We start from the raw sequence: 19,123 nt of genomic DNA on the forward strand, positions 1-19,123 counted from the left end.
ATTCCACCAGGAGAAAAGCAGCACTTCCATCCCACCAGGAGAAGAGCAGCACTTCCATCCCACCAGGAGAAAAGCAGCCCTTCCATCCCACCAGGAGAAAAGCAGCCCTTCCATCCCACCAGGAGAAGAGCAGCCCTTCCATCCCACCAGGAGAAAAGCAGCCCTTCCATTCCACCTGCCCTCAGCCTGGGGGTCCCTCCTGCTTTTTGAGGTTTTTGTGTGGAGGAGTCTCACAATTGATTGTTTTACCCATGAAATGTGTCTGAGCTGCTCCTGAGAGGAGGAGCACGTCCTGTGGAAATCTGGGAAGGGAGAGGTCAAACTGCCAAGTGAAATCCCAAATCAAGTGTTATTCATTCAAATAATATAATATTATCATTTATTCATTAGTAATAAATATGATACAATATATTAATCTATTGTATACCTCATATATTATATAAATTATATTATCTATTCTATGTTGATATTGTAATTATAGATGAGTAATTCACAGCAGAAAAATCAATGGCTGGAACATGCAAAAGGAAGCATGAGGATGATGGTGGTGTTTGGAAAAGATGCAAACAAGAGCATTTCCTGAAATATATATTCTGTGTTCACCTAAGTTCCCATTTTTACCAAATACTGAAAAACATCATAGTCCTGTGGCTGATGCCATGTTTTCAGTATGCTGTAAATAGATTTTCAAAGTCACTTGTCATTTAGTTACAGAATTGATCTGTGGCCACTCAGCTGCAGCAGCTCAAAATTATCTTCACGGGATGAGGAAAACCTGCAACAACAACCTGCAAGGGTGGAGAATTAAAATTCTCTCAAATACAACAGGTAGGCCAGGAAAAGAAAAAATAATTTATTTTAAAGGTGTATTTTCACACTCAGGAAAACATCAAGTATTTTTGCAAGGCCCTTTTTTTTATTGTAACTGTTATGTAAAAGCCACACTGAAATGATGAATTTGAGCAGCTTCATTTCTTAGTTACAGATGGAAATCAGTACCTCAGCCAGTGCCCAATCTGAAACATAAATATTCTTAAATATAATCCCTTGTCAGAACTTGCCTGACAGCCCAGGGAACCCAATCAATCTCCACAGGAGTGTTTCTGGAGCTGCAAGTCCCACATCATAACATTTACAGGCTGCAATCGATATCCTTGGAGGGAACCACCCGGCTCTCTCAGTCCTAAAATGGAAATATCTTCCTACATGATGTATCCCTTTCTGTAGGATCACAGCTGTAGGAATGCTCTGCTGACAATCAGGGAGCAGCAAAGAGGAAATCCAGACGGAAAATAATCTCTTTGTGGAGGAACAGTGACATCCCGTGGCCACCGAGGCAGCCGAATTCCTGCTGCTTTTGAAACAGCCAAATTGGGCAAAAATATCTTAAAAAACACCCCTGGCTGCTGTGGATAAGGCTGCAGAAATAATGAGGGATTTATTCCCGATATTCCCAATCCTACAGGATTATGTTGTGGGGCAGCTGAGAAAGGAGAAAACCCCAAATGTATCCAAACCAGTGTAATGGGTTATTTCATTTCTCTTTTTATAAGTAATTTTCTTTAAAACACAGAAGACAAAAGCACCAAAATCTAGGCTGGTTTTTCTTTTTGGGGTTTTGTTTGATTTTTTTTTTTAAGAGAGAACAGACTAGAAATTAACTGAAGCAATAGGAAGAAAACTCAAAGGCCAGTCACAAAACCCAGATTACAACAGGATTAAAAGATGTTACCAGGATCTGTTGTAAATATGGGAGCCTTAAGATTATTCCAATAGCACACAGATTCTGGCTAAAACGGATTGAATTATGATTTTAGTTATGAATAGTTGTCTCTAAGCAGGCTTTTGAGGTACCACCATATTGTAGGAGTAAAAAAAGTGTATTTTAATGACATCATTATTTGTGTTGCCCGACAGCTTCCTTTGTTTTGTGCTAATAACTTTGGTGTAAACACTGCACGTTACACAAATCCATATTCACATCTCCTCGTGATTCATACACATTTCCTTAATTTACTTAAATGGCAAGGATTTTTTTCTTACTAATGGAGAAATCCTTGCAGTCATTTCCTGGAGCAGCCCAGGTACCACTGGAGGCCACAGCTCAGCTTGGAGGGAACCATCCAGCTCAGGCCAAAAACCAGAGCAGAGGGAGCTGTGCAGACCCTCCTGTCCCTGCAGGGCACCCCAAACCCCAGCAGGGAGCTCAGGAAAGTCAATTTATTCTATATATACCCCAAACCCCAGCAGGGAGGTCAGGAATGTCAGATCATTCACTGCCCACCCCAAACCCCAACAGGAAATCAGGAATGCCAATTTATTCCATACCCACCCCCAACCCCAGCAGAAATGTCAGGAATGTCGTTGGACCAAGCTCTTTCTTGACTTACTCTTCTATTTTCAGTCTCATTTGAAGGGTGAGACAATACAGATGTTGCTTCCTATACAAACCTTCTATCAATTTTTTTAAATTTCCTATTTTAAATTCCAAATTTTAAAATATTTCCCACAGAATGTCAGTTTATTCAGTGCTCACCCCCAACCCCAGCAGGAAGATCACTTCATTCGTGTTTATTCAGTTTATTCAGCAGGGCTGTGAGCTGCTCAGGGGCTTCAGGCAGGGCTGCAAACACCCAGCCCAGAGAGGCAGCAATGGCTGGGGCTGGAAGGGACATTTGGGGGTCACCCCGAGGTGGTTGCCCCAAATTATTTCCTTTATGGCCTTTGGGGCCCTCACAGAAGGGCCTGCACAGCCTCTCTGGGCACCCTGCCGGGTGGTTAAACTGCAAAAAGCACAAAAGCAAAGCAGCAGTTGCAGGAAAACTCAAACTAAGGGAAGTCTCTTGCGGCAGAGACAGCAAATAGTTACAGAACTTTGTACTTCTGCTAGCTCAGCAGGCAGGAAAGCAAACCCTGCTCCTAAAAAAAAATGAAATTTGATCCTGGATGTAACCTCAAACCCACACTGAACTCGCAGTGTGCAGTTTTCTGTGGGAACAGCAATTTTTTGGTTGTATTTCCCATAAGTGCAGCACTTACCGCAGATCCAGGAGGAGCAAACCCGAGTCCCCCAGCAGCTCTGGAGGGATGAGAGAGTGGCCAAGGTGGCACCTGAGGGGCTTGGGGCAGGGCAGCAGCACAGGCAGTGCCCCATCCCAGGGAGAGCAGCTGAGGACACCGACAGACACCCCTCAGGCTGGGAGGTTTTGGGGAAGGGTTGGCAGGAATTGCATCCCCTTCTGGGCACCCACCACTGCAGCGGAACCAACCCAGCCCAACTTGAGTTCCTTTAACCCACCCCACAAAAACAAACCCTAACCCAGCCCTTAGTGGGAACTCCCTCCCTTTTTGGCATTGTGAATTTACCAAACCAGGCAGTTCCTACACTGCTCAGCCACCCGCTGCCATGTGCGGTTTCCCCTCCCCACCCACCACACAATTCCCACCGTGCCCAGTCCTCCCCCAGACCATGTCCCAGAAGACCATCCCCACCCAGAATCCCCCTTCAGAGCAGGGCCAGGCACTGGCACCCCCCACCCAAGACAATTCTAACACACCCCAAGCCCATGACTTGGGGCAAAACCCACCCCCTGCAATGCCCACCAGGCCATTTTGTGGGGTCTTTCTATCCCACCCAGAGAGTGCTGCTAAAATCCAGGAACAAAAAACAACAGGGTATTATTAGCACTTCATTAAGATTTTAATCCAGATCCATTTTAACCACAAGGTTGGTCCTCATTACACATGCAAAGAGGCTTAAACTGCCATGGTAAGAAGCCAAAGCATTTCACTTAATACACGTTTCACCTGCTTGAACTGAGACAGACTACAGCGTGTAATGTGCAACAGAAAACTTTATTAGCATTTCAACAGCTGTTCAGCAGTTACTCAAGCTTGCATTAACTTAACATTAAGACATTGAAGAACTACAGTGCAAACACAAGTGCCACTGGCAACCCTGGGGTCAAGCAAGATGCACAAGAGCTTAACAGCCACCCCTGAGGCGCAGCACCAGGTGCAGGGTGGATTCCTTCTGGATGTTGTAGTCAGAGAGGGTGCGCCCGTCCTCCAGCTGCTTCCCTGCAAAGATCAGCCTCTGCTGGTCAGGGGGAATGCCTTCCTTATCCTGGATCTTGGCCTTCACGTTCTCAATGGTGTCACTGGGCTCCACCTCGAGGGTGATGGTCTTGCCAGTCAGGGTCTTCACGAAGATCTGCATCCCACCCCTGAGGCGCAGCACCAGGTGCAGAGTTGACTCTTTCTGGATGTTATAATCAGACAGGGTGCGCCCGTCCTCCAGCTGCTTCCCTGCAAAGATCAGCCTCTGCTGGTCTGGGGGAATGCCTTCCTTGTCCTGGATCTTGGCCTTCACGTTCTCAATGGTGTCACTGGGCTCAACTTCCAGAGTGATGGTCTTGCCAGTCAGGGTCTTCACGAAGATCTGCATGCCACCCCTGAGGCGCAGCACCAGGTGCAGGGTGGATTCCTTCTGGATGTTGTAGTCGGACAGGGTGCGCCCGTCCTCCAGCTGCTTCCCTGCAAAGATCAGCCTCTGCTGGTCAGGAGGGATACCTTCTTTATCCTGGATCTTGGCCTTGACATTCTCAATGGTGTCACTGGGCTCCACCTCGAGGGTGATGGTCTTGCCAGTCAGGGTCTTGACAAAGATCTGCATGCCACCCCTGAGGCGCAGCACCAGGTGCAGGGTGGATTCCTTCTGGATGTTGTAGTCAGAGAGGGTGCGCCCGTCCTCCAGCTGCTTCCCTGCAAAGATCAGCCTCTGCTGGTCAGGAGGGATACCTTCCTTGTCCTGGATCTTGGCCTTGACATTCTCAATGGTGTCACTGGGCTCCACCTCGAGGGTGATTGTCTTGCCAGTCAGGGTCTTCACGAAGATCTGCATCCCACCCCTGAGGCGCAGCACCAGGTGCAGAGTTGACTCTTTCTGGATGTTGTAGTCGGACAGGGTGCGGCCGTCCTCCAGCTGCTTCCCTGCAAAGATCAGCCTCTGCTGGTCAGGAGGGATACCCTCCTTATCCTGGATCTTGGCCTTCACGTTCTCAATGGTGTCACTGGGCTCGACTTCCAGGGTGATGGTCTTGCCAGTCAGGGTCTTCACGAAGATCTGCATGCCACCCCTGAGGCGCAGCACCAGGTGCAGGGTGGATTCCTTCTGGATGTTGTAGTCAGAGAGGGTGCGCCCGTCCTCCAGCTGCTTCCCTGCAAAGATCAGCCTCTGCTGGTCAGGGGGAATGCCTTCCTTGTCCTGGATCTTGGCCTTCACGTTCTCGATGGTGTCACTGGGCTCCACCTCGAGGGTGATGGTCTTGCCAGTCAGGGTCTTCACGAAGATCTGCATCCCACCTCTCAGGCGCAGCACCAGGTGCAGGGTGGATTCCTTCTGGATGTTATAATCAGACAGGGTGCGCCCGTCCTCCAGCTGCTTCCCTGCAAAGATCAGCCTCTGCTGGTCTGGGGGAATGCCTTCCTTATCCTGGATCTTGGCCTTCACGTTCTCAATGGTGTCACTGGGCTCCACCTCGAGGGTGATGGTCTTGCCAGTCAGGGTCTTCACAAAGATCTGCATGTTGACCTGCAAGACATACAAGTGCGTCAGCTACAGCCGCTTAGTCAAGTAAAGCCTTCATAAACCCGAAACAAAGGGATTACCGTTGCTATTCCGCATAAATTTAATTTTTTTCTCGGGTTGTAAGAAATACGAAATTAAAAGGTAATTTTCCAGTTGGACTAACTAGACCTGGTTTTGAGACAAGATCTGCTCAGTTCTTGAAACAGCTTACTCTCATTACAGGACCCCCAGCCCAGCCCTCCTTTATGCCCGCAGTGCAGCAATGCAGCACCAGAGCCCGCGGACCCCCCTTACCCCCGGTAGGGCAGCACGGAGCCGCACGGCCCGCCCGAGGGAGCGACGCGGCAGCGGAGCCCCGAGCCGCCCGCAGTGCGGCAGCGGGGAGCGCTCGGCCCGCCCCGCGGACCCGCCCCGGTAGTGACTCACAGCCGCCTTCCGGCACCAACGGCGCGGCCCGCGCCATCTTCCCCGCAACCAGGCCTCCTCCCCACACCAGCGTTACCCTGATCCGCCCCCCCTCACGGCCGGCCCAGCTCTCACCGACGCGGTTCGGAGCGCTACGCAATGCCGCGCAGCTCCGCCGCCCGCTCCCTCCGTTACCCTGCTGCAAAGCGCCCGGGCCAGTCCTGCCCAGAATACCGGGCCCGCCTCCCCCTCCCCGCACCCTCAGTTCCCCCCAGCGCACTCACGTCTGCGGCCCTGAGCGCTAAAAGTGTACAGTTTCCAGCGGCGTTAAACCTCGGATCTGCCGAGTGACGCACACCCGCCCGTATTTATAGGGCTTCTGGCCACGCAGGCCCCGCCCACCAAAGCTAACGTGTCCATCCGCCTCCCAAAGTAGTCCCCAAGGAAAGAGCCCTGCTGTGGTGAGCACTCGCCTTGTCCCCGCTCCAATCCCTCTTCCGCAGGCAAAGGGGTCCCAGAGTTTCAGCGAGGGGGATCAGACCCTACAAAATCGGCAAATTTCTGAGGGTGCGGATGGATCTGGGACCGTTTTTCGTCGCGGCGCTGCGACCAGGCGTTGGTGGGAAGACCGGGAAGTCTGGCGGTGATTGGTGGGGCGGGCCGCAGGGCGGGCGCTGATTGGCTGCTCGGGCAGGGGCAGTTGGCGAAGGGCGGGGGCGGCGGGGGCAGGGAAAGCTCTGGAAGGTTCGGCGCTGCTCGGCGCTGATTGGTCCGCGGTGAGGTCACGCTGTTGCTGAGGTGGAGCCGCCTAGCGGGGCAGATTTCGGCCGGGGCGGGGAGCTGGGGCCGTGAGGGGACAGGGAGGGGATTATGATGGGGATTGGGATTAATGACGGGGATTGGGATTAATGATGGCCATAGGAACGACTCTGGGCCTTCTTTAGCTCCTGCCTGGATCCTAGCAGTGCTCAGGGAACAACCTAGGGGGAGAAGTGCCCTAAAAAAAGAGGGCTACCCTTGGTGCCAGTGTTTTATGCCCCACTGTGGCCTCTGGCCAACCCTTTCCCCGGGATGGAGGAAAAAATGGCTTTTTTTTTTCCATGGAAAAGCCCAGGACCGGTTGTAGGGCTGGTCCTGGCCTGTAAAGCTGAGAGGAAAAGCAGAACTGAGTTAGCAGGGTTGGAAAAGCAGCATAATCCAGGAGGATTATGACAAAGAGGAGGGTTGGTGGCTCCTGGGTGCCACACGAGCGTGTCCCCTCACGCGGCCCAGCTCCGAGCTGCCCTGGAACTGGTTGGGGCTGGCTGAACACGTAATTCATTCTCTTGATGTGAGGCTGCAAAACAAGCCCTGGGATGAAATGCTGACACTTGAAATTCAAATGGTTGTTTACTCGCCCTCAGAACAGGAAGCTTTGGTCGGTTATGAAGCAGCCACCGTCTGTGAGCTGATGTGGAAACATGCCTCGGGTTAATTAAACTTCATTATACCTTTCAGACTGGCTCTGAACTTATGTTGTATCGTATTAAAGATGGAGGGCACAAAATCCAAGATGGTTTTTATGTTTTTTCAGCAGTTTTATCTGTTGCTCCTTCAGTAAAGCCAGATGACCTTGTTAAATCCTCCACTCACAAAGCATCAGCATGTGTCTAACTGGCAAGATTCACTACAGAGCTGCTCTATTTCCCTCTAAAAAACCCTCAAACCCAGGCAAAAAATATAAAACCACCAAGAACGAAAAAAAAAATAAAAAAGCAAACCCCAACGACAAAATCCTTTTGCTTTCCTTTCTCCTAACAAGGTTTCTTGTACCTCCTGGTTTACAGTAAAAAGGAAATAAGTCATCCTACCAATAATTACTCAAAATGCAGGAAGAGGAAGAGGGGAAAATGGTAACTGGAAAGTTCAGACAGCTCTGTAGCAATAACCAACCTTGGAAATATTATTTTGGCTACATAAATTTAGGACAAAAGGCAGAGTTGGGCAATGTCCCGATGGTTTGCTCTGTGCTGCCAGTTCTGCTCAATGTTTGCCCACGGGTTTTGTCTGGTGGTCCCAGAGGAAAGGCCACAAGTGATTCATATTTACAAATATGAAAGGCCACATCTGTGAAGCTGGAGATTAATGTAAAGCCTGGGCAGTGTTAAAGCACATCACATATTTATTAAGGATTTTAGGGTGCGTATTTCTCTTTTTAACGTTCCTCTAGATGGAGAAGGAGGAATTTCTGTAATTTTTCTTTCCTTTCTGTGTAAACCAGAAAGCACAGGAGCCCTCTCTTGTTTTTCTTTTTCCTAAATATGACTAAATCTATGGTGTGGCTTTACAAAACACATGCATTTAAAAAACATTCCACTCTGTCTCTATTAGCTCTTGGTGAATAAAAACCATCGAGCAGCTGACTCTGAACTGTATATAAATAAATGCAAAGCTGAAAACCCCAGAAATCTGTATCTTGTGACTGCTCCGACCACAGGTGGCTCCAGCCTTTGCCAGGGCACGGGGCCTGCAGTTGGGAACACACATTTCTTTTCAGAAGTGGGTCACTGGGCAGTGGTACAGAGCAACCTACTTTCAGGAGAGAAGAATCTGGGGTCAGGGAAATGTTTCCAAGGAATCTGTACATTCTGGAACACAAGCTGGGTCTGGTTTTTATGTAGGCTAATGTCCTAGCAACGAGGTATCACTTTTACATGAGGCAATCTGTTTATCTTTAGCTACCAGGTTTAGCTTGGGACAGCCAGCCAGGCCATCACAGGGTGTGTGGCAAGTCCAGTTACTGTTCTTTGTTCAGACAAAAATAGGGCTGCTTGCCACAGGCAAACAAAATATAAAAATATATATATATATATACATATTCCTATCTCATAACATTACTCACACCTGCCTCTCACCGTGTATGATGCAGTATAATTATATTTACAGTTGTGGAGATAAATATTGTCTCCCTGTAGCAGTGCAGGAAGGTCCAGGCTTGGCTCAAGTTCCACCCACGAGACAAACAGACTCGTGGCATGTCACTGCTTGTCCCCAAGCTGCCAGCCTGGAGGGTTACACAAACAGTGAGTCAGAATTCAAAGTGCTGTGAGATTGACTGCGATATTCTGAGATTACCAAAAAAAGACAACTCCCTCGGTTATGTTTTTATAGCTTTATGCTAAAAATAAATTCACTAAACAAAGTTTTCAAGAAGCTACCGACTTCAGGAGCTAAAAGATGAAAAAGTTTAAGAAAAACTAATAGATTGGCAGTAAAAAGATGAAAATTAGTGATACTCCTCTGTCTCCCTGTTTGTCTAAAGTATTTTAGCTTTGTAGGACACATGGGATTCGGCTTTCAGATCGGTGCTGCACCATAAACAGGCTTGGGCAGCTCTGGGTGACCCACAGGGACATGAGACAGCGCTGCTGGAAGGAGCCGTCCAAAGGGGATTTTGTGAAGGGCTGAAATCCCAGCTTTGTGCCTGCGTGGTGTGCCAGTGAAAGCAACAGCTTCAGCTAATAACTGGGTCTGTTCTGCAGCTCCTTGTCTGCATCTCCCTCTGCCTCCTGCCGGGAATGGTTTGGATCCCATCCAAGCTGCAGTGCAGGCAGGGAGCTGCTTTGTTCCCCTCCTCTGCTGCCTCTGGGCACGTTCAGCTTGTGCTTTCCGGGGCCAGGTTTTCCAGCAAAACAGCAGAGAAGTTCCTTGGGAAACAGGCAGACAGAAGAAGAAACGGCCGAAGAAACAGGCAGAAGGAACGAGTCCTGAACCACTGTTAATCATTGTTATGTTCAACAGAATCTCTGTAACAGTGAACAAAAACAAACACTGCCAAGGCCCTTCTGAGCAGCCCGGGGGTGTCACCTCCTACATTTTGTTTTCAGATCCAGCTTGGATCCTTTGATGGTGAGGAAAACGTCTGGAATGTTTCCCCCTCCACCACAGGGAGACTAAAACCCAAGCACTGCCATTTTCCCCCCTGAACAAACCACGTACTTTGAACCACCTCAGTTTTTTAAAGCATGCTGTCAGCTGTACAGAACTCCTAGTTCTCTGCTTATGAGATATAAAAAACATCCACAGTTCCTAATTCTCTTTCACCCACAAACACGTAGCTGCTTTCAGTGCTGCTTTGGGGATAAAATGCTCTGGCAGGCAGAATTTCCATGCTGGCTGCGAGCCAGGGCTGCAGAGCTGAGTCATTGTTATACAAGCAGAGCTGGGAGGGCACAGAGCAGCCCCTTTGTACTTTAGCACCGAACACGTCAGCTGCTGCTGCCCTTTCAGCATCACCAGACACCTACACAGAACCAACTGTAATTTACTGGACTTTTCCTCTTTTCCACCTCGTCATCTGTCTGGATGTTTCTTCCTTTTCCATTTTGCTTCTCAAGCTTAACAGCAAATGCATTTTTCATCAAGCTGTTGGCATTTCCTAAAGCCTGGCAAATATTGCATCAGCTTTGGAAGCAGTGAAATGAGAGCTGGTAAATGTGGGTACTGAGAAGGTGCTGCCCAGGTACACTGACAATACAACATTTGATTGAAATTTGACTGAAATTGACTGAAATTTAGGGCTTTCAGCTCAGAATATCTGTGACATTTATCATCATCTGGAGTTCTGCTGTAAAGCTCTGGAATGAATTATTTATGTGAGACTCCGTTTTGTGTTCTGAGTCCTTCGTGATAAAATATGAAACGAATGAAAAAAGAGAAACAATTTCTTTGCTATGGCATTTTACACTTCCATTTTTGTCCTCCAGTTCTTTTTTCTGATATATCACAGGGGAACAGAATTTAGCTTCTCAAAACAGCTTCTGCATTTAAAATAAAGTGAACTAATTATGGAGAGGCACAGAGAGTGACAAATTTGCAGATATTACATAGACAAACTCACTCCAGTTTTCTCCTGGAACTGCTTTTTTTGAGTGCTGGTGGGTTATTTGTGTGAATTGACATAACCAGCCCCTAAAACGAGCTCCAAAAATTACCCTCTGTCTTTCAGCGTGTTGAGCTCAGTGTTTTTGGGGCAGGACAGACTCTGAGTGGTGCTGGCCATGCCCGAGGGGAGATGAATCCCTGCTGCAGCCACCACAGGCTCAGTTTCAGTCCCTCCCCAGTTTCACCTCAGTGACTTTTTCCTCCCAAAATACGAGGTGGCTGACATGTAATCTGGTTTGACCAAAGCTCTGGGAGTGGCTCAGATCAGGAGCAGCATGTGAATTTGTCACACAGGGTGTATTCTTCCATGAGAGTGAGTAACCGGAGCAGAGGATAACAGGATAACAGGAAACTGTAACTCCGTGCCCTTTCCCACCAGAGAGGTGCTGAGCCACAGGATTAAGCAAATCCTGGCATGTGCCATCTCAGGAGGCAGCCTGAACACCAGAGTCACATGTTTTTAGAGCTCTTTTCCAGAGCAGAGTGCTGATGGATGTTTATTCATCCCTGTCCTGCTTTGCCATGTTCCTGGCTGCCACAGGATCCTTTGGTGCCTCTTTGCCTCTCAAGACTCAGCTCACTTGTTTACATCTTTCCCCTGTTGGGAAAGGACAAGACATTAAGTTCTGTTGACTACAAATTCTTGATTATATGTCAAACAAAAGGAGTTTCCAGTCCTGCAACACTAAGCACAAAGGTTCATCTTTGGAGTGATTATTTTTTTCCCCGAGTGTGACTTGGACACTTCCAAGTATTGTACTTTTCCCAGCATTGCTAGTTTTACTTGAGAAACAGCACTGGATTTCACTGTTCAAGAATAACCTTCTGTAAGACATTTACCACTAAAGGGGTGATTTCACATTTTCCTCTTTTGTTGTTGCTATTTGCTTGATTTTTTTTCTGTTTGTTTGTTTTTGTGTTGTTTTGTTGTTATTGTTGTTGTTGTTTGGGTTTTTTTTTTTGTTTTGTTTTTTGGTTTTTTGTTTGGTTGGGTTTGAGGTTTTTTTCTTTGCTTTTTAAGGTATGTACTCTGTTATTTTCAAGACTTTGGTAACAGAATTAGTGAAAAGCTAAGTGGGAATCCTGTTAGAAGCCATTTCTCTGCAAAGCTGCCACAGTGACTTCAAACCTCAGGGAGGCCTAAACACATCCTGTGCTGTCACAGCAATGCTGTGTCTAAATGAGGGCTGTCCATAGCAGAGAAGTGAAACACCACAATTCCAGCAGCACCTGAGCACCTTCCATCCATGAACCTGTGAGGCATCATGTTCAGAATGAGAGGGGAAACCTTGGGCTCATGCCTGTGGATAGCTGGCATGCCTGGCCTCAGCCCTGGAATCAGAAAATCATAGAATCCTTCAGGCTGGACAAAACTTTGAAGATCATCAAGTGCAACTGTTAAGCAGCACTGCCAAGGCCACCACTGAACCGTGTCCCCAGGTGCCACATCCAGCAGTTTCTTGAACACTTCCAGGGCTGGTGGCTGAAGCGCTTCCCTGGGCAGCGTGTTCCAATGCCAGAGGGCGGCCAGCAGGACCAGGACAGCGACTGTCCCTGTGCTGGGCACTGCTCAGGCCACACCTCGAATCCTGCGGCCAGTTTTGGGCCCAGCACGAGCGACATTGAGGAGCTGGAGTGTGTCCAGAGAAGGGAATGGAGCTGGGGAAGGGGCTGAGGGAGCTGGGGGTCTCAGCCTGGAGCAAAGGGAGCTCAGGGGGGACCTTGTCCCTCCCCACAGCCCCCAGACAGGAGGCTGTGGCGAGCTGGGATCGCTCTCTTCCCCAGGCAACAAGGAAGGATGAGAGGACATGAGGGCCACGGGAGCTTTAGGGTGGATATGAGGAAAAGATTTCTTCACTGCGAGTTCCCCGCGTTGTACCCCAGCCCCTCCCGGTGCCACTGTGTCCCGGTCGCCCCCGTGTTCCCTCAGCCCCTCCCGTGTTCCCTCAGCCCCTCCCGTGTCCCCTTAGCCCCTCCTGTTTCCCCTCCCGTGTCCCCTCCTCGTCCCCCCAGCCCGTCCCGTGTCCCCTCAGCCCCTCTTGTTTCCCCTTCCGTGTCCCCTCAGCCTCTCCCGTGTCGCCTCAGCCCTCCCGTTTCCTCCCCCGTGTCCCCTCAGCCCCTCTTGTTCCCCCCCCGTGTCCCCTCAGCCCCTCTTGTTTCCCCTCCCGTGTCCCCTCAGCCCCTCGTTTCTCCTCCCGTGTCCCCTCAGCCTCTCCCGTGTCCCCTCAGCCCCTCCCGTTTCCTCCCCCGTGTCCCCGCAGCCTCTCCCTTGTCCCCTCAGCCCGCCCCGTGTCCCCTCAGCCTCTCCCGTGTCCCCTCAGCCCCTCCCGTTTCCTCTCCCGTGTCCCCTCAGCCCGCCCCGTGTCCCCTCAGCCTCTCCCGTGTCCCCTCAGCCCGCCCCGTGTCCCCTCAGCCTCTCCCGTGTCCCCTCAGCCCGCCCCGTGTCCCCTCAGCCTCTCCCGTGTCCCCTCAGCCCGCCCCGTGTCTCCTCAGCCTCTCCCGTGTCCCCTCAGCCCGCCCGTGTCCCCTGGCCCCCCCGCGTCCCCGGTGCCGCCGTTCCGCCCCCGGGCCGTGCGCGTCGCGGGGGCGCCCCCCGCTGGCGCAGGCGGAGGCGGCGCATGGGGCGCGGCGCGGCGGGCGGCGCGGGGCGCTCCCGGCGGGGCAGCGCGGCCGCGGGCGGGACGCGCCGGGGCCGCAGCCGGAGTGCGAGGGGGAGCCCGGCCGGGGTCAAGGCGGAGCCCCCCGGGTCCGGCCTCATCGATGTGGGGGCGCAGAGCGGGCGCTGGGCCGCCTTCCAGGAGCGGCACCGGCTGAGCTGCGAGGAGGCGGCGCGGCTGCTGCTGGACGCGTAGTGAGTAACGGGGCCGGGGCTCCGCGCTCCCGCCCGAGCCCCGCTCACGGCAGCGCTCTCTGCACGGCGCGTCCCGAGAGCTGCCGAGAAGGGGCGCCGGGGCTGGGATGGCGAGGGGGTGCACGCACCGTGGGGAAAAAAAAAAAAAAAAAAAGTGGATTTCTGTGCTAAAGCTGCCCGTGTTTTAAGGCTCTCCCATCGAAAATGTCCTTGGGGGCTCCGCTAGGCTCACTGCTCAATCTCCACCCATTTCCTGTGCTCGCTCTGTGCAGAGCACGGCACACCAAAAGCTGTCCGTGGGAGGCAAAATCTGGAAGGAAAATGTTCTTTCCTTTGCATGGAGCGATTGACCCGCACGGTGACTGCCCAGCTGCTGTGGAGGCGGCTCGGGGAGGGAGAGAAACACAGGCTCAGAAATTCCTTGGTCATAAAGTTCCTTTGCAATTACAACCCAAAATAAAAGACATTTCAAATATTATGTAGAATCCACAAATCTCTGCTTTCCCCAGCTCTTAAATGAAGGAATATTAATGGTGTTGGAGGAACTGTGGGGAAAATTGTGGGGAAATTTAGTTCTCAGTTCCAAGCAGTTTGTTTTGAGGTGATAGCCCTGGTTTCTGTGTAGGGTTATGTATGGACACAGCTGTAGGGTCAGCACTGTGACCTGGAGCTGTGTTTTACAGAGTCCTCAAAGTGCTGCTCTTCTTTCCTTGTCACCATTTTAATTAAACCACAAAAGCAATTGCTGCACAGACAAAAGCCATCCTCCACCTCATTCTGACACATGTTGTTAAATATATGTGAGTGGATCTATTTATTGGTGTTCTGCAACAGCTCAAGAGAGAACTGAATAACGTCATGTACAGCCTTACTGTTCTCTGGGGCAAAAACCAAGAGAGGAGGATTGCAAAAGCTCTGTTGTGTCTCTCTGCAGTGAATACAGGGGTTTGGTGAAGCACACAGGGGGCTGTCATTGTGGAGCCGTCCGCTTTGAGGTCTGGGCTTCAGCAGATCTGCACGTGTTCAACTGCAAGTGAGTTGGTTTGTTCCCTGCCCCAGAGATGAATGTCAGCTCTCTGCTTTTCCAACCTTAGAGCTAAAGATGGGACAGCTGCAGAACACCCTCTGAGCTGTTTCCACAGGATTTACCCCTAATTATGTCCTGATCCACTATGAGATCAGTGTTGGTGATTGCAGGTGCTGCTTTGGGCAGGACTTCATGTCTCAGCCAGGCTCACACAGAAAAGTGTCAGGAGAGATCTAATGAGTCCAGGTGCTCACCCATCTGCTTTCTGTTTCCTCTCATGCAGGGGGCTCAAAGCACATTGGTCTTTTTTTAACTTGTTCTTCTCAAGTGACATTACAGCTCTGACCACATGTGCCTCAAACTAAAACACTCTCTGGTTTCAGTAGTGACCCCTCTTTGCCTGCAACTCGTTTGCTTCCAGCTCATGGGTGAACTTCTGAACTTTATCTTGTTTGCAAGGTAATGAATGTTGGCAAAATTGCCCAAGCATGCTCTGAACCATTGAGTGGATTTCTCAGGGCTAGAGTTTATCCTCAAGAGTTGTGTGTGAGAAGATCTGATTGGGGTACCTGTGTAGGGTCAGTCTGTTCATGGGTGTGCTTGACAAACACTACTGACACCACAAATCCACTTCAGCCACTCACCTCTGAGCCATTCTAGCTGTCAGTGAAATTTCTGTTGTCAAGAGGTCAGATTGCTGCTCTACAACCTGTGCACTTCTAGAAAGGTCTGTTTTTTCTTTTGCAGTTGCAGCATTTGCACAAAGAAACAGAACCGACACTTCATCGTGCCAGCGTCGCGTTTCAAGCTGCTGAAGGTAAAGAACACACATGAGCACGAGCAGTGTTACTCTCACAGAGCCAAGAACAAGAAGTTTTCTGCCCTAAGTTTGGCTGTTTTGGGGAAATGGCTGCATTTCAAGCTGTCTGGTGTGGTTGTGTTAGTGCATCTTGTTTAGAGCTCTTGCAGTTCCCAGGCCTGACTGTTACGGACACGTGTCCATACAGAGCACAGGGGTTCAGGAAAGGAGCAGGAATGCACAGCTCTGTATCCTGTCAAGACAGGAAGGTGGCATTTTAAATTGTACATTTCTACACTGTATCATTCCAAAGTAATGAATCCATCTATTTCCATGGAAACTTACAGTGCTTTTCCTTTCCTTAGGGTGCCGACAATTTGACAACATACACCTTCAACACACACCGTGCCCAGCACACGTTCTGCAAGACCTGTGGTGTTCAGAGCTTTTATACTCCTCGTTCTAACCCTGATGGTTATGGTAGGTGCAAAGCAAGTTGTGCTAACAGAGTTAACCACCAAGTAAACCTTGCATAAAGATTCCACTGGAGGAGGCATCTCCCACATTTTATGAAAAGTAGGTTTCTGTGCACTTTGTTTTTCTTCAGGAATTGCTCCCCACTGTCTGGATGATGGCACTGTGCAGACCATTATCACAGAGGATATCAATGGCAAGGAGTGGGAGAAAGCAGTGAGGGAACATAAGACCATCAGAGACATGTCAAAACCCTGACACACCCTTCAGCAGCCTTGGGAGCACTGCCATGGAACTGCAGTCCGGGGTTTCCTGGGTGATGGTTGGTGAAATCAGTCTCTACATTACTGTTACCTGTTCTCTGTTTTCTTAAATAAATCTTTCTACACTGATTTTCTCATTCCTTTGTGAAATTCAGTTTTCAGACTGCCTCTGCTCTCTACACCACTGCAGGGTTGCTGGTTTGGCACTTTGCCTTTAGCTGTGCTAAAGTTTAAATCAGAGTACAAAAGCCTTCATTACACTCACTTGCACCTCATTCCTATGTCCTGCTGAGACTCTTGTGAGTTGACCTTGAGCCCTGTTCTGAATCAAGAAGAAAAGCTCATATTTCAGGAGGTGAAAGTGAACGTGGAGCCTGCAATGTGTATAAAAGAAGCAACAGCAAAGTGCAATTAGGAAAAAATTGCATCATTTCTGATGTTTTATTCAAAAGCTTTGGCTTTTTAAAGTTCTGACTGAATAACAAAGGTGTTGTGGTTGTTGGTATCTGTGGCGATAGCATGACCTTTGAAAAGTTACTCCTGATAGCTGGGTTTTACAAAAGCACCAAGGGAGAGTTGCCAAGCAGTCCTTGCAGCTCTATCTTCTTGGGGAAACAGTTTGTGCCATATCTTCTCCAGTGCAGAATCCTCCAGAGCTTGGCTCCCAATTAAAGTTAATCCAAATTTCTGATATTATTTAAGCTTCTATGATGAGAATATGGAGTAGCTGTTAACCTTGTTCCCAGTGTATCAGGCAACAAGCTATTGAGAAGGAGGTTCACCCAGCCTGGCTTTTGTAGTGCAGAGAATGCCACACAAAGAGCACCCCATCCTAACACAGGAGCTTTCTTGAGTCCTGGGCCTGGAGCAGTGGTGGTTTTGCTCATCCTTTGCTCCTGGGAGTGGTGTCCTGTCAGAGCAGGCGCAGGGAATTGAGCACCAGGTAGCGAGAGAAGAGCAGGTAGAGCTGGCGGAACCAGAGGAGCTGGCTGCGATGGCACCTCATGGCTCTCTAGGAGAGAAACAGGGCAGAGAGCATCTCAGGAACCTTCCAGAGCTGCTGTGGGGGCAGTTTCCTGCTCCTGCTCTGGGGGTCAGTGCCCATTTGCAGGACAGTGAGCAGGGAGAGGCAGGGCAGGCTGCCTAGGCTCTGGGCCTCTCTGTCCCGAGCCTGCTGTTGTGCTGCCTGGTGCTCACAGGGTCCTGATGGAAAGGACACTTCATGTGTCACTTCTAACTCCTCCTCCCCACCTGATCTCAGGCCTGGGGAAGTGTTCACATGCTGGGAAGCAGGAGCCTGATAAGTGTGTCTGGGAACATCTCTGCTCCTTCTGACTACACACTGGCAGCTGCAACTGAGTCTATTTATAGTGCACCAGCCTAGAAAGGTCAGATTTCAGGAACAAAAATACATGGCAATAATGAACACCACCTTTATCCAAGCTGTTTCCATAAGTAACTCATCTTTTAACAGCCTCAGAAGCAGGAAAAGTCTGTAATTTGTGAATTAACAGCACTGTTTGCTGGGTAAATATTTTCATCTGCTAATCAGATTCTGATGTAAGGAACTGTGAAGTAAATGTGTGAGATCCTATGCAGCAAAATAGTTTAAAAATGTACAGTAAAGGGAACTTGTGAAGAGCTTTGGACCACAAGTTCAGAGGCTGTCTCCATCTTTAGTGAGAGCTGTGATCAAGGATGCTGTTCCTGGCATGCAGTCATGCCAGGCTTTCACAGACCACTCACATGTTCAGAACACTGTGTTGGATCCAGTTTCCTTTGAAATGCATCCTGCATCCTGGGGAGTGTCAAACTCAGTGCCCAGTGACTGTCTGAGCTGCAAATCTGCTCAGCCCTGTCCTGTCACACAGGACATGAAGTAACCATGTTTCTAAAATCACCACAGACATTCCTCAGTGACATTTCCAACCCATGGATGACACTACTTCTGGCATCCCCTGGGAATGTGACACTCGTGACTAAAGTGCTCACAATGAGGATGAGCCACTCCAACAGGTCAGGCAGGTGTCACTCATCTCACCTTGGCTTGTTCAGTCTCCTCCTCTGTGAGGATGAAGAGTGCATCCCTGGGCAGGAGGCAGGAAATGAGGACATCCAGGAAGGAAATGTATTTCCTGCAGAGGTTCACTGACTCCAGCACCAGCACACGGCACCCTACACAGAGAAAAAGGATAAATATTTCAAACCAGCAGCATTCTTGTAAGGTGCCCTTTTCTCCAGGCTCAGCAGCTCTTTGCAGCTTCCCTGTGCTGCTGGCCTTGGGAATCTTTTTTGTGTAAAGGGGGCAAAACTTCTGATGCTCCCACCAGGATTTCTTTGTGCCCTGTGCACATCTATGACCATTTGGCTCTTATTGTGTATGTGACCCTTTGTGCTGGATCTTGTTCTGTAATAGTCTGTGGAAAGCAAAGCTAGCTTTGAATATCCCAAAAACTGGGTGTTTTTAAATTCTTCCTGCATAATTAGACTCAAAAAAATAGGTACAGATGATTTTCTGAATGCTGACACTGTATCATATAATGGAATTTTAAAACAGTAGTTTCTGGTTCAGCTACCAAAATGAAATTTCATCTTTCTACTCCAATTCTTAGCTACAGAATAAATATTTACAAGCCTCAGGGATAAAATATTAACTCAGGCAGGCAGTAACACTTTAACAGAGTTCTGAATTCATTGTTCAGATGTTTGTGATGAAGCAGATGAAGGTAACGTTTCAAGATTCTGCTGATGTTGAAGGGAGGGGTTTTTTTTTCTGTTTCAAAGATCCCTT

The 19,123-nt window shown here is 49.4% G+C and overlaps 3 protein-coding genes across 7 annotated transcripts in view; 1 reads left to right on the plus strand and 2 right to left on the minus strand.

Moving 5' to 3' along the window:
• Positions 1 to 3,678: 3,678 nt before the first annotated feature.
• On the minus strand, positions 3,679 to 6,642 carry UBC (ubiquitin C). 2 transcript variants are annotated; one of them, XM_064395000.1, is made up of 2 exons: positions 6,469 to 6,642; positions 3,679 to 5,593 (listed from the first exon to the last, which is right to left on the minus strand). In XM_064395000.1, exon 2 carries the CDS (start codon positions 5,585 to 5,587, stop codon positions 3,986 to 3,988), a length of 1,602 nt encoding a protein of 533 aa, XP_064251070.1. In that variant the 5' UTR covers positions 5,588 to 5,593; positions 6,469 to 6,642; the 3' UTR covers positions 3,679 to 3,985. The 2 variants fall into 2 exon arrangements, with proteins under 2 accessions (XP_064251070.1, XP_064251069.1); XM_064394999.1 differs by having other exon boundaries at positions 6,280 to 6,641.
• Positions 6,643 to 13,521: 6,879 nt separating this feature from the next.
• CENPV (centromere protein V) lies at positions 13,522 to 16,461 on the plus strand. Its single transcript, XM_064395008.1, has 5 exons — positions 13,522 to 13,769; positions 14,704 to 14,802; positions 15,544 to 15,613; positions 15,961 to 16,075; positions 16,203 to 16,461. Exons 1-5 carry the CDS (start codon positions 13,537 to 13,539, stop codon positions 16,325 to 16,327), a joined length of 642 nt encoding a protein of 213 aa, XP_064251078.1. The 5' UTR covers positions 13,522 to 13,536; the 3' UTR covers positions 16,328 to 16,461.
• A 282-nt stretch (positions 16,462 to 16,743) lies between these two features.
• PIGL (phosphatidylinositol glycan anchor biosynthesis class L) overlaps positions 16,744 to 19,123 on the minus strand; it is a 52,329-nt gene continuing 49,949 nt past the window's right edge. For all 4 annotated transcript variants that reach the window (XM_064395004.1, XM_064395006.1, XM_064395005.1 and 1 more), the window contains 2 exons: positions 18,374 to 18,507; positions 16,744 to 17,344 (listed from right to left, as the gene is read on the minus strand). In XM_064395004.1, coding sequence (XP_064251074.1) covers positions 17,246 to 17,344; positions 18,374 to 18,507 — 233 coding nt within the window. In that variant the 3' untranslated portion in view covers positions 16,744 to 17,245. The remainder of the gene's footprint in view (positions 17,345 to 18,373; positions 18,508 to 19,123) is intronic.

Source organism: Passer domesticus, chromosome 19 (assembly GCF_036417665.1).
Source record: "Passer domesticus isolate bPasDom1 chromosome 19, bPasDom1.hap1, whole genome shotgun sequence".
Taxonomy (NCBI): domain Eukaryota; kingdom Metazoa; phylum Chordata; class Aves; order Passeriformes; family Passeridae; genus Passer; species Passer domesticus.